Source organism: Pleurodeles waltl, chromosome 3_1 (assembly GCF_031143425.1).
Source record: "Pleurodeles waltl isolate 20211129_DDA chromosome 3_1, aPleWal1.hap1.20221129, whole genome shotgun sequence".
NCBI classification, from domain to species: domain Eukaryota; kingdom Metazoa; phylum Chordata; class Amphibia; order Caudata; family Salamandridae; genus Pleurodeles; species Pleurodeles waltl.
In genome coordinates this window covers 362,611,622-362,626,759 of record NC_090440.1, presented here as the reverse complement: position 1 = coordinate 362,626,759, position 15,138 = coordinate 362,611,622, and the positions used below count along the sequence as shown (strand labels likewise).

Here is a 15,138-nt window from a genome sequence, read left to right as displayed (position 1 = left end):
ACCACTGCTCATGAAACTGATTGTTACTTTCATGAGTAATTTACTTTCATCTTCCCACATGCCCCTTATTGTACACCTGAAAAAAAGTTTGGCGAAGAAAGGACTAATCTTGCCTGGAAGGTAATCTTTGATAGGGCATCAGAACTGCCCCTCTCATCACCATGTATTGCTTTCTTTAGATCTAGGTTAAGGAATAGTGGAAGGCAGTGGGAGGAGGTCTGCATTGCAAAGGCCTAGTCATCCCTGCTGGGAATAAAAAAGAGCACTTCACACTTTGGTGCTGTCTTGATACAATATATTAAAAATTACCACCCAATAGTTTATTTAAAATAAAGATTTTTATACAAGCTTTCTGATTGCACTGAAGCACATGATCAAAAGCCCACAAAGTACACGTAATGAAAGAGTTATTTTATATTTTTGGACTAGTTAGTTGGTAAAAAATGAGAGTGGTCAAGTTTCCAGTGTTTATTAAAAAAAAGTTGGTTTCCTGTCACCACTTGATTTTTGGCACAATAGTGATGAGATCAAATTTGGCTTCGATATGCAGATGTTTAAAGACGTCCTTCACTTTGAGAATCCCAGATGCATGAGCTTTCTTATAGGTGCAGGCCCTCCCCAGTATCCTCTGAAAAAAAACAAAAAAAAGCTTGATTAAGTGTTTCATGAAGAAGAAGAACAAATGATTAATTTATTCTGGATGCTTTTGAAAGTTTAACATGTGACTAGGTATAATTGTACACAAATGTACACAATTGATGTTTCAGTGTTTCAAACCTCATTCATGGATCTACTACTAGGCAAATGTTTCATACTTAACTGAGCACCTTGAGAAGGAAAAGTGTGTCTAACGGTTCCTGTGACAAATTATTATTGTAGTACTGGGACAGTAATGCCTATTTGTAAGAATAAAAATGTGACCATATTAGAACTGAAAAGCTCTTGGTGCAAGGAACAGTTTGCTGCAGAGGAAACGTCACACTTCTTAAAGCATGCAATTCATAAGAAAAGGAAAGATGGCTACTGAGCAGCTTCTTAGTAATAACTCAGTCCTGACTTCCAACGCATTTGCACATCATCCAAACCTCGAAGTCCAGCACCTGCATAAACCTCAATCCAAGCAAGACAGAATTCCTGTGATTTGTCAGGAACAGCAAGAGTTAAATTAGAAATCTGGCTCAATGATCTGCGCTTTGGTGGATTTGAACCCCATCTTTCACCGAATGTGAAGTCACTTGAAATCACCATGTACACCATCCTCACCCTCAAGAAACAAGCGCCAAAAAACACAAAGATGGCCTGCTACTTGCTCTCTTTTCGAAAGAAAGAGAAGTTGTTCCTTCCAGAAGGCTTCTTCAGAACTGCTATCCAAGCCCTCATACTCTCACATCTGGATGGTGGTAATGCCCTAATCCATGCCCTCTCAGACCCCACACTGGCACCCCTAAAGGGCATCCTACACACTACAGCATGTCTCATCCAGAAATATGGTCACATCACTCTGATCCTGAAGGAAATCCATAGGCTCTACTTGATAGCCCACACCATTCTAAAAACCAGCTGTATCATTTACAAAGCTATCTCGACCAGCACCCCAGACTATTTTCAGTCAAGCTCAACACGCTCACCATTTGTGATAAGTCTCAGCACATCCACAGCCAGGACACCATCTGACTGAAGACTAAGAAGTATAACAAGCATTTGCAATGCAATGGGTCTCGCATTGCTCCAGTTAGAGCTATTGGTGTTGTAAATTCCTAACTGGACTTTTCTTGCAGCATAAATTGAAAAAGAAAAGTAAAACAGTAGTTGACATAAGCGAACTGTTACAAGGTGCCATGGCTGCCATGAGCATGAGGTCGAAGGAAGGACGCAAAGGGAAAAAGAAGTCTGCTCACAGTCAAACATATTGGCAATCGTGCAATTATCCATGTAACAGGGTCAGTCTGCAAGGCGGTAACAAAACTTTCCCAAGGAGGAACAAACGTAAAGCATGTACCAACGATAGCAAGCCCACGAACAAGTGAAAGTGATGGGCGTGCGATGGGTGTGGTTAAAAGACCACAATACTTTCAACAGGTCAAAGCGCGTGCGCGCCTAACCTAAAAAAGAAAAAAACAAGACAGCAGTCCTTTTCCATTCATCTGCCCAGGATCTGGAACAACATCCCCAAATCCAGCAGGACCAACCCAACTCCGCTCCAATTTAATAAAGAGTTAACAAATCACCCTTCTAGAAAGCACTACATCACAATGTATGAACCGTTAACAACCCAGCTTCCTCTACTATTTATGCTTTTCTTTGACCATGTACATTGCTCTGCTCCCTTTTGGCTGCGTTTAAGCTCTAGAAATACAATTTCCATACATAGATAAATGACTCTACTGCTCCTGCCAGCAGAGAACATTAGATTTTAGCCGCTGGTATTATTGAGATGTCATGTAGGAGTGCACTATGCTGGCTCTTTACAGCATTACACTGAATTACACGCTTTCTTACAACTGTAGGGGGTCCTTTACAAGTTTGAAGCACAATGCAAATCTCACAGTAAGTGCTGTTAGTTTACCCCACTAATAAGAATATTTTATAAGCAAGTGCTATTAGAATCAGACATACTTCTGCCCACAGATTAATTCCTAAGGTGTTTTACTGATGTTGTAATAGTAGCTTTGCGACATGGGTTCTGTGCTCAGCTAGTCAGAGTTATATTTTTACATTCATATACATTGTTTTTTAATTAAGAACGTGACTAAGTGACATGCAGCATCATAATGTCTTACAAAATCACTTCTACTCTTGTGATATAAAGGCATGCTAGTGGTGCAAGTCTAATATGTCCTGCTCTTAACACCAGCATATGGGAATAATAAAACTGACCTCAGGCACTGGCTTTTATGTGGCACAGGAGTAGGATTCCTAAATTTGCTCAATAATTATCAAGTTGTGTGCAAAAAATATTTGTGATCCATATAGTATATCCACAGCCTCTACACGCATCTTTATGTCACCTTCATGTTATCAGTTTAAAGATTGAACTACAACAGCACCTTGAAATCCTACACATAAAATGTTGGGATTAGAACAAATCCTTCATCAACTGCAGTTAGTAACAACTTTTAAAGAGCAGCAGTAGGTATGGGTAGGGTATGGTTGGCTAGTTAAGCCCCCATCTCTTGATTATGAACTCTTTGGGCACACATACACTCTTCAATATTTCACATATGCATTGGTGTTGTAAGTATTCATATCAGGAGTTCCATTTTACTTCTTGGTTTCGTTTATTTAGTTTCACTAAACATTGAAGCCTTGATCGATATGTACCAGCTCCCAGACCTTACCCACAAAGACATTGTATTCATTCTTTGAGGGTGATCGCTATTAGCGTTTTAGCTCTTTAAATACCTTTACAATATTATACAGAAGTAGGGAAGCAGAAGATCACGAAAGCTATTAAATCGTCATATTGTACTGTGGGTGGCTGCAGCAGTAATATGTTTTTCGTTTTAGGCTGTTAGTGCAATTTATGCCAGAAGACAAGTTTATGTAGTAAATTGGACTTTAATTTATGCGGAAATAACCCTGCCTTGTAACCTGTGGCCGGAGAACTGTAAAAGCAACTTTGTGTCAGAAAAATTGTATCAGGTGTCCAAGAGCAGGCTACCTCAGTTACAAATGTTCACATCTAATAAATGGACTTTTGACATATACATTGTCAGTGTTCATTTAGGGTCTTATTTCGGGTATTGTGGTTAGTCCGCTGGTCCGCCATGGCGGCTGGGAGACATCCTCCACTAACCTGGAGGAAGGGTAGCTGCTTTACATAGAGATCCTCCAGGAAGAGTGAGATCACTTTACTTCAGCACCGCTTATGTTGTAGTAGCTCTGCTACAATGTTGCAGAGGGGTGTCGTGTTTATTGCACCCACTTAGAAAAGTTTTTTTGTTTTTCCAAAACAAACTTCCAAAGAGGGAGTTTGAAAATTGATAAACAATAAAGGATTGTCCCTGACCCGCCAGGCATTGCCTTACGCCTGCAAATAGGGAACAAAGTCTGCCCTAAATGGGGCATATGGTCTAAGATACTTTGAGTGACACCCACATGCCCAACAGCCGAATGTCAAAGGTTTCTGCATTTGGGGCCACTGTAGGTTGCTCCATCATAAATGTGGCATATACCTTGACTAAACAGAGTGGGGGGGATCTACAAGTTTTGAGATCAGGATATTTGCCATATATTTTAAGAAGCACCCTGTTCCATAAACTCTAAATAAGGCCCTTAGTCCAATAAATGGTATCACTGCATAGAAGGCATAGGCTGTGTTTATGGCAGATACAACAACCACCAACGTTATTTGCTAATTTGTTTAGAATCCTGAAAACAAATACTACTTTTAGGGTTTGTCACACTTTTACAAGCACTCTCCAATTTCCTTTACTCCTTACAACTTCCAACTATGTAAGACTCATACAAACAGGCCTAAGAGAACTTCTCTTACCTGCAGGGCCAAATACCAGTTACATTACCATGACCACTACAGCAAGTTCCCTTGTGCGTGACATGGCTCTAGAACCTATAGTGCAGCAAGAACAGTAAACATGCTAGCTCGAGTTCATGGCTTGGTCAAATTATTTGTCGTGTGATTGTTGTCAATGTGGTGACCCATGTCCATCTGAGGTGACATGCAGTCTAGTGGCTTAACTGCTGACGTGAAACGCAGGCCTGTGGGTTCTAATCCTGGCTTCTGCCCTTGACCTTAATCGTGTGATTCCGGGCAGATTACTTAATCTCCCTATTTTTAAAATTGCAAATATGTTTTTCTGTGCAGCTGTAAATGTGTAATGAAAATGCAAATACGTGAAATGTAATGTAAAATGCATACAAATAAATGTCCGGTTGATGTAAAGCACCTGACTGTGACCCAGCTAGGTTTGTGCTTGTCGATACGTTCATGCACCCTGCACATCATCTTTATGGACAGACGCAGTCATACTACAGAGCACAGGTCCAAAATATTTAGAACAAAGAAGCACACGTTATTGATCTTAGTTTTAATAAATCATCCATACGTTTTAACTATATTGCAAATCCAAGCAGGTTGCATCATAACTTTTGTTACCAAAATGATATGAAGTGACCTAAGGATACGAAGTTTCCACTTTGCATGCCCCTTCTTTGGGAATCTAGAAAACTGTTGGTCAGCGGTTTGCCACAGGGCACAGACCAGTACTAAAGGAGGATGCCTCTGCACAGCCATGCTGCTGGAGCCTGGGCCAGAGCTCTGCTGTGGGTTATTAGGCATTCCTCCCACACATCTACCAAGGTTACATCTAGAACCCGACATCAGCACAAGACAGTTCTGATACTGCAATATAAAACTCTGTGCGGGCAGATTTATAGTGCTTATTTAAAATGCTAACAGGAGTAAGCAATGACACGAAAGGTGGGCAAGCAACAGTGAGCAACCAATAACATGGAATGGGGGAAGAAGCAATAACATCTACAAAGGAGGAAGAAGAAATAAAAAAGTACCTCAGTGTCAGAGCAAGCAGCAAAAGGATACTAATCAAAAAAAACAATCAGTACTTGGTCCATGCTCCATGGAAGGGTGAAATAAATTAAGAGAAAGTGAAAGGGGCGAGGTCTGGCCAATCAGGGGTCTGCAAATAAGCCTGACAATAAAGCCAATCAATGGTAAGCTATGGGCTGGGTCCAACCCCTTTTTAATTTACTGTGAACCAAAAGTCTTGCAAGCAACAACTCGTGCACTGTCTCAAGCAAGACCTAAAAAGAGGTCAAGATAAAGCTCATAACTGCAGAAGAAATGTACCCTGAAACATTGACATTGTGGTGTAAATGAATAAACATTTATCAGTCCTGTCTGACTGTGTCTGTAGAGTTCTCCTCGTATTTCACTTGTTCTTTTTTTATATTGTATTGCATTCCATTTTTTAATGGGTAAAGTCACCTAACTTCATAGGCCCGAAAAATGGAAAGCAATGTTTGTATTGGAGCAGCTTCTGGATCTTCCTTCACAAAAAGATGGCCTAAAATGTAACTAGAACATTGTTTAGAACCAAGAACTTCCCTGTGTGCACATATATGTCTCGATTCCAACATTACATTACGGCAATGTGCAAATACTAACATCCTGGCTGCTGAGTACAAATCGGCTTCTGTTTGAATCATAGATCCTGGTTATCTGATCAGAAGCTGCTAAAAATTATGGCTCTAAACAGCATCTGATACAAACAAAACAACATATGCTTAATCGGTTTTATTACATTATGTGAACTGTTAAGAAATTCCCATCATCACACATCTCAATTACATTAACAAGTTCTACGATTTCCATTTCAAAACCATAGAGAACTGTGTGATGGCACAGGCAAATATTTCAAATACGCCCCAACTATTGGTATCTCTAGTATCTTAGGAGTAGACAATACCAGGTAAAAGACCATGCGTTTGCCTATACCTTAATTATGTTCCTACAATAACTTGCATATCTTCAGAAAGTGGGGTTGCTTAGCATATTCCCAGATACAAAACAAGACTGAGTCTTCCATTTTAGGGTATTCACACCCCATGCTCCGAGTTAACTCCTGCTTGCTGGTTAATGGCTACAGTTAGCTCCAGATCACCAATTACTTATTTCAATGCCTCAATTTTACTACTTACTTTAGCAACGCATGCCAATAAAGAATTGGCATCATGTCCGCCTTCATATGGTACATTGTCCTCCGTTCTTTACTCTGGTCGATAGGGAATGTTTCCAGGGGTTGAGCATCGTAGTCAAACTCTGCCAGTATCACTTTCCTGTAGCCAGTTACTAGAGGGCATGACGTATAGCCATCATACTGTAAGGTTAAGAAGGATACATATGGTTAGTAATTGATCGTGGATTCATTAAAGACCCACCAAGGCATAATACAATGGTCTTGGAATTTGTAAAACAACAGAGTAGTCCATGGGTCTCAGTATGTGAATGATCATCTGCTCCTATCCAATACCTCACCTATCTCCTCTGCCTTGAACCTCTTCAACACTTGCAGTATTTAGAGGTTACAGGTGAGCACTATGAGCATAGTTGTTCCTAATGGAGAAATGCCTGCTACCTGTGGAGGGCCAACAGAGATGTATAATGTTATTAGAATCATTAAAAACAAGGCAGTGTGAAATTCTCCACTTTTTCTGATCTATTTGAACCCCCAAAACTTAATTGTCCACCCTCAGGAGGACTCTTTGATTTTCCCCTGCGCTTTTTTCTGGATTGCTTTTCCAAGACCCAGTACTAGTACTGCACACAATGGTTACCTAGTTTATTACATTCTGTTATTTCTGTTCTACACAATGCCCATGTTTACTATCGGAGTACTGACAAAGACTCTTCTCACCACAGAAACAATGCAGGACACCAGCATTTTGCCAGATTCATTATTCTACCGTTGCTGCTTCATGAAGAGCCAGAAAAAGACAAGGTAACATTTCACATCTTATTTATCCAATCTAGCCAGGGCAGAACTAAGTAAAACAGGGTCTGGCTCATTTGAGGAAAGGTTTTCACCAACCTCACCTATTCTTCCAGGGTGCTGCACCTGAGAAGATACGGTGCTCGTGGTCTATTAAAGACTTGCACATGTGTGGGTTAGCTTAAGAGACTGTGTAATAAAAATACTGTAGAACAAGGTTATTTATGGGAGATATGAATGCATTCAGGACAAAGCAATGCGTTTTAAATGTTTCTTTTATGTAAAATTGTAATCGGGTTTTAAGAAGAAAGAACCAGCTTCTAAAATTCAATCTTAGAGCAGTAAACACTATAGTAATCTACTTGCGCTAAAGCCAGGTTTAATGGAGTTCCTCCACCCATATCAAACATCACATGATTCACAGCCTATCTTCACCACTGTGAGAACCCGCTAGTGTCTCCTATGTCCTAGATGTGGATGAATCGCCTCAAATTGAGAACCCTCTCATGCACAATCAGACAGAAAGGCATGTCTACAGAGGGTTCATGTGTACAGGCCAAACCAGCCCGTGGTTTCTCTACTCAGGAGCAACCTTCAACTTTCCTGGTGTCACATTTGCATGGCGTGCATGTGTACGCTGCGCAATCTCTTGGTGCCCATGTCAAACATACTGAACTGTGCTGTAGCACCACGGGCTGCACTGAATTATAAATGCAGCTATATAGGCAGCTCATGAAGCTCAGTTGAGAGGTGTGGACAAGACAGCCACAGTGTCCACCTGTGGCAAGGAGCATCGCAAGCTTAGAGGTCGTACCTTATCGCCAGTTGCAAGATCACTTCTATAAAGCACGTGCCTGAAAACAACACACACGGGTAAGGGTCAATAGTGTGTCATTACAGAATCGTAGCCACACGTAAAGTGAACAGTTCAGAGGAAGAATCTCTCTATCTTGATCTCCTCCACCAAGGCTGGCACTCATCAGACCATCAAGGGTCTGTAGACAATACATGTCTGAGCCATATAGCATCATTCAGATCTTCTTTCCTGCATCATGCAGACAACTGCCTTTCTTTGTTCATCTTTGCAACTTGGAGCAGCAAATCACTCTTAAGTTGCTTCCATCTGTCGAAATTGCACAATTTCTTATTTTAAATGATTTTAGCCACGTATATACCTCACGTAGCAAACATAGGTCCTATTGTTGAAGTTAACTGTATAAACTCCCCCGGATGCCCCGGTGAATCCATTACGACTGATAAAGTGAGAGCCACGTAGAAGTTTCTAAATAGTTATACAAAAAACACACACATACACAGTGGCTTAGTGAACCACAATAAACGTGCTGGCACATACATTATGAAATATGAAGGGTCCAGACAGGAAATGCTGATGTAGATTAGGAAAACATCAGACTTTGACAATACTTTGAATTACATATGTTTTTCAAAATAAACACGACAATACCTTTTTAGTGGGACTTTTGTTCTTCATGATCAACGAAATGGTTTTATCAAGCACTCCAGATTGGGCCGCTGCAAAAAACACAATATGGACACAATTTGATATTCTATATTTCCAGCCTACGAGTGATACTGCAACAGTAGAACCTATTCTTCTTCATTACAGAACTTGCCTAATCTTGGAAAAGCACAAGTGCTGGCTTTAAGTATATCAGGTGTATGCTTCTAGTTCAGCATATACTTGTCTTTCATAGACTAAAGAAACCTGTGCTGTTTCATAACCACAAGCTGCACAACATTGCCTTCTCCACCACTGTTGTCATCCTGGTCCTTCCTCACACAGTGTGAGGCACCATGTTCCAGACACATACATACCCCACTAATCTACTTGCATCAAACTAAAAACCTGACTAGGGGTGGGCTTATAAAGGGCTGCATAGCCTACTGAGCTACACGAAGAGCAGTAGACTGGATTTTTTTGGGGGGAGGGGCTATACCAAGAGTTAATACAGTCCACCATGAGCTTGTGAGTCTTGGTCAACTTTTTGGAGCCCACAGGTCAACCATGCAGTACGCTTCTGCACTAGGTGTGGTTTATTATTCAAGGATACCAGGATCCAAAAGTATAGGGCATTGCCGTTTGGCAAAAATGAATGAATTAACCACTGTAGTGTAGTGTCACAGAAGCATATGGAAGAATTATACTTTCTTAATAAACGTCAAATAGCATATCAAAGGCCTTCATACCAAGTTAATCTGAGGAGCATATAAAAGTCACCTTTTCATCTTGAAGCCCAGTTCTTCACACAGGACACTTGTGAAGGTTGACCATACAGAGCTGTTGGCCGGATCAAGGAAACCTGGTGATCTTTGCTGCCACCAACCACCACCAATTTGGTACGGATAGTGTTAAGTTTAAGACAGTTAATGCTGGTCGTTTGTTGATCGCCACCAAATACATTCTAAATCAGGCCCTTTGTAAGTTAGGATGGTTGGACAAGCCCTATCCAATCAGAGCAGGTTATTGTTATTCTTTAGTGTATGAGAATAACTTAAGACCAAATAAATCAGAAGAATAGGAATCTGCTCATAATAGAAAAGATCAGCGATAGTGACAATAGCTGGGGAAAGCGCAGATTACTAAAATAAACTTTTGACAGAGGGAAGTTGTGTTCAGTCTCACAGAAAGAATATGAACCAAGAAAGTGCAATGGCTCTGCCAATATATGATGCAGCGATCATCAAGCATGGCCAAAGGAACAGGCCCAGTGGCTTTGGGAGGTTGTAAAATTAGTCATCTGGGAATCCAGCTGAACCCCCAGGTTGCATTGGATTCTTCAAGTAGCAGTCACTGCCTTTATTGTCAAGTTAGTTGCAATAGAAAGATATGAAATGGACTTGAGATTTGCCAGGCCCACAACACTGAGCACTGGATTGTTGAACAGCAGTAAGATTATGAAATGCTTGAAGGACTATATCGGAATGACACGATGGGTACTGATCTGTAGGTCGGACAAACTTTATAATTTGCTGCAAAAGAGAAATCTGCTAGCATGAACATGTGGTCAGACTCACAATGGAAGGGGTGGAGATCGAATCCAACTAGGAATCAGACGTGATGACCGACCAAATGTACACAATGAAGAGATTTGGCCTCTGATTTTCAAAAACGTTTAGTCAACATGCCATCTCTGTGCAAATCACTCAGGATAAAACAGCTATTCCACCCTGAAACCAGCTCCTTTGGAAAGGTTAATGCCATCAATGATTAACTCAAAAAGTAAAGTAAAAAGCTCAAGTGTATTTGACAGGAAATATATTGCACGAGGCTTGGAATAAGGTTTTTCATTATTCAGGTCTCAATGCCCTCAATGGTGTTAAACAGCTGAAAGTCCCAATAAGCACACTTGTTGGGGAATTTAAGGGAGACTTTGGATAAACTACTTCGGAGAAGAGAGGCTCCAGTGTTAACTGAGCAACAAATATGTCACAATTAACCAGTTTGCAGGAACATCCTAATATTTGTGGTTGGCCTTTGCAAAAGGGACAATAAATGTGAAACAAATGATAGTCTCCTGATTAAATCCAGAGAAGAATCAGGGAGACCAGAGTCCAGCTTTAAGAATTGGACCGAAGGAAGGTTAGACAAACATTGAAAGAGCAGCAGATGCTGGTAAGAGAAGATGTTGCTATCCCAGTGGACTCGGGAAGTGCATAACTTGGTTTTGAGGATTACTTTAGCCAGCCCACAGTAAAGAAACCATTTTGGGTTGAGTAGGTTTTTCAATGGAAATATAGTTAACCAAGTGCCATTTGTGCTTTAAAACAGAGTGCGCACTGATCAGGACACAGCAATGTTCTGGAGTACTGGGAGAAAATATCAAGCCATTTACAATAAAGGCAAGTGGTCCCGAAACACAAACACACAACCAGGTACAAGCATCCTTTTTGACTGAACGTGGTAGAAGGAATGTGTCTCCCTCTTACACCAAACCAGCACATGCTAATCTTCCTACATTGTGCATGTTTATGAAATCCACAGGTATGTTATCTGCCCATCCTGAAGGCGTCTTGGTGCTGAAGTATATCAGGTAAAATAAAGGCAAAGATGACAAGTGTTGGCCATTTCCAGGAGTCAGTGGACCAGAACCTCGTATGTAGTCTGGCCTCTGTAGATGGCCTCTGTGGCATTAGGAATAAAAGTAGCTTGCCATGTATAGTTTGACGTGCCACGGGGCCCCAGTAAATTAACGCTTGCTGCTGACGTCTGCAAGTCACGTGCTCGAATTCAGACAAGGTTAACTCATTTTCCGATCTTTCATAGGTTGGTAAATAAGCATTATTAAATACGGTAATACTAAAGGTTGTTATTGACAGTGCTTGTAAACGGCGTAGCAATATAAAAAAGGATTATTGTGAGTTAGAACAAATAACGATTCTCAGAAAATATGTTTTTCACGGCATTGCACTTGGGAAAAATGCTGCGTTGGGGCACCGTCTGTCTGAGTGCTGAACTGCATTACTGTCCGATGCGCCCCTGCAGCCCCCGCGCCGTCTGCCCTGACCCCGTGAACTTGCCAAGTCACAGCAGACAGGCTGTGGCATACGACCAGATAAGGTGCCAAGAAAATGTTTTTAGCCTAGATTTCTACTTTGCACTGGATTTGTCCGGGTGATAGCAGAGGCACAACTGTACTCGAGCACCGTCGTCGGCGGCGTGGTGAAGAACTGCGCGAGTTGTGTAACAGGAGGTAAAGTCAAGATAGACGGGGAGGGAGGAGGTCCACTCACTGAAATGTCTGCAGAGTGCGCAAGAGAAATAATCCGAATTGCAGCGGAAACATCATTCTTACTCTGAAAATTGATCAAGGCACACATTTTATATTCTTAAAAGTAACCGAGGTCTCTCTAGGCCAGCCGCAGATTACCCAAGGGACATCGTGCACATTTTGGGGGGGAACATTCTGATACATAAACCCGGAAGTCATGATGTCCCAGTAGTTTTAATGAATCCTTTACAAATTGTGTCTGCACGTGAGAACATTCTGTTTCAAGTACACCCTGTGCTGTGAGGAGGAGGGGAGGATTCAAGTTCGGAACCCGGGCCCATCCTTATCAGTCCCATTACAAGTGAATGGTTTTTACAGATAAAGAAATCGTCTATAGACAGGTTTTGCACAGACGTGTCTGCCCATAATGTGGGTTACAGGCGTAAAAACAACACTTTAAAAACACCAGGATCTTTTTTGAGGACAGGAAATGTTCTGCAATTGTTGGCTGCAAACACAGTGCGTGAAGCCCAATGCGCTTCTTAAAATGTAACTAGCAATCCGATTTTGCAAGCTATATGCAATAACCAACCAGAGGAAAGCATCTTGAATGAGTCAAATTCATTGTTGCTTTTTAGGGATCGGGGGGGGGAGGGAGTTGGTGCTATAGGAGTAAAACGGTGGTTAGGAAGACACCACAGGGTTGTGAGATTTAGGATGTGAACGTCGGTCAGAATTACCGCTGACGGGTCACCTTGGCGCACACGCTTGCATCACTAGCGGGGTCCCTGAGTAGAAGCAATACATTCGTAATTGCGGAAATCCCACCATTATTTACGTCACACAGCGCGGGCTACGCCGGGTATTGTGCTGAAATACAGCGCGTTTACAGTATTACCAACAGCTGCTGCCGTTTTCGATGTTGGGAGGTTGGTGCAGTCTCCGATTCCAAACACGTTGGGATACTTTTTGTGTTGCAGAGTCTCCTTGTCTACATCCACCCAGCCCCCAGCATCCGACACTGGACTGTTCACCAACACATCCGGGGGCCCCATGGGAGGGGTCACGTGGAGCATTTCATACTGCACAAGAGAAAAATAAAAGAGAGCATCCTTTGCAGTTGTATTTCGCGTTACATTTGAGCCCCTACGGCCATATTATGTTCACTGTGGACAACGATCTGACAACTGAAATGTGGAGTCCGTGTACTCGTTCACATCATCATCTTGTCTAGGTTTCCTCCGCCCTGTAGAGAAGTAGGAATCCAGCAAGTGCAAGCACCTGTGCATAAAACCCATCGCCTGCCGCCTGTCTTCGGAAATACCTCCCCTTCGCCAAGCTGCATAGAGAGAAGTGTGAACCGCACACTGCTGTGTGCACAGGGAGGTAACACCCTTCTGCGTGGCTAGAGTTAAAAGGTAAAACCACAAACCGCCCATCAAGTAGTGTAAAAAAAACTAACAAAGTATAAAAAATAATTGCTAAATATATGCCGGATGTTGACAGCTGAGCCACCTCGAGCCCAGTACATCACTAGATCACATAAAGGGTCACATGCATTTTATCCCCTGCTCAAAGGGGTATGGAGGTGGGTGAGGGGAGGCCAGAGGCGTATATGTAAAACAGGTGAGGAGCAGGGGTGTCAGGTGTGGGACGTTTTCATTATTTGAGTGAAATTTCACATAGCTCTCAATTACTGGGCTACCAGAAGTTCACAAAATGTCCCTTTTCTACTGCATTGCGGTCGTGGAGTAGTTTTCTCCGCAAACCGGAAGTATTTCCATGTTAGCCACACTTACTGTTAAGAATGGATGGGCTGTTTTCTCGCGGGAAAACTTTTAAACCATTGTCCTCTTTGAAGCTGGGTAAATGTTTGCAATCTATTATTTCTCACAACTTAAAAGGGAAGCAAAAGCCCTGATTTTCACTTGAAAATCCACGTGCTGAGACCTTTGCAACCTATTGATGTTTATTGTAATATACATGTGCATTATAGAGAACTTGTGAAAGAAAATGTTTGCAACTTCACTCATCCCGAGTCAGGCATGGTCCCTTACAACGAGGAAGTAAAGATCTGACGTGAAGATGGTCATCCTAAAGGGCACTGCAATGAAAGTGATGTCCGGACATGAATTCCTTGACAGCACAGTTTACACATAGAGTGCTTCGTGCCGCTGGCTCACAGCTCTGAAGCTTGTACCATTTACTATTTTTAATGAGTACCAGTTTTATTCTTCTAGTAGATGGTCCAAGGAGAGCTCTGGAGCTAGAATTTGTTCCCCATATATCGGACCATTGCAGTACGATATGGGACAAAGTTAAAGGGAAGGTAGCGCAGTATGTTTGTGCCGGCTACTGTTACATATTGAAAAATAATAAAACTCTAAAAAACATCATGTGGATCACAAAGCAAAATGCTACTCACAGTCTAGAAAAATGCCATCCCGCCACAGGATCTTCGGCGCCTCAAAGGTACCTGGCCTCCAGGTCGCAAAGGTTATGGTCAACGCGCTCCTAGGGTAGGACGACTCACTCGCATCAGTGATCCCCGCCTGCCAGTTGGGGACCTCTAAGTCCGCAGTGGAGCTACTGAACCAGCGGCTCTACATTAGGGGCAGCAACAAATGCAGAGCGGCACCATGTTCTTTAGGCCTTGCTCTGCACTTCTGTGTTTTTCAATACAAACAAATTACCTAACTATCAGTTTGTTCAGAGTAAATAAACCATTCATGTCCATCTGAGGCTTCACTGACGGCAACCCAGTAATTGCTCCACCTCTAAATGGAGCAGGAGAACTAAGAGTTTGGCGCCTGAGGAATCCAGCGTTTTAAGGCAGGTGCTCTGCATCTGCCAAACTCTAAATGACCCCCTAGTTCCACCCAGCCTGAAATTTGAACTTGGTGTAAAATGCCTTCCTCTGTCTATGTTTTAGTCAAAAT

The 15,138-nt window shown here is 42.0% G+C and overlaps 1 protein-coding gene across 2 annotated transcripts in view; it reads right to left on the bottom strand.

Annotated features, from left to right (window-relative positions):
• Positions 1-453: 453 nt before the first annotated feature.
• Positions 454-15,138, bottom strand: part of SQOR (sulfide quinone oxidoreductase) — a 169,486-nt gene continuing 154,801 nt past the window's right edge. For both annotated transcript variants that reach the window (XM_069222530.1, XM_069222529.1), the window contains exons 7-10: positions 13,098-13,281; positions 8,935-9,002; positions 6,679-6,857; positions 454-628 (exon numbers count right to left, since the gene is read on the bottom strand). In XM_069222530.1, the coding sequence (XP_069078631.1) occupies positions 568-628; positions 6,679-6,857; positions 8,935-9,002; positions 13,098-13,281 (492 nt within the window). In that variant the 3' untranslated portion in view covers positions 454-567. The remainder of the gene's footprint in view (positions 629-6,678; positions 6,858-8,934; positions 9,003-13,097; positions 13,282-15,138) is intronic.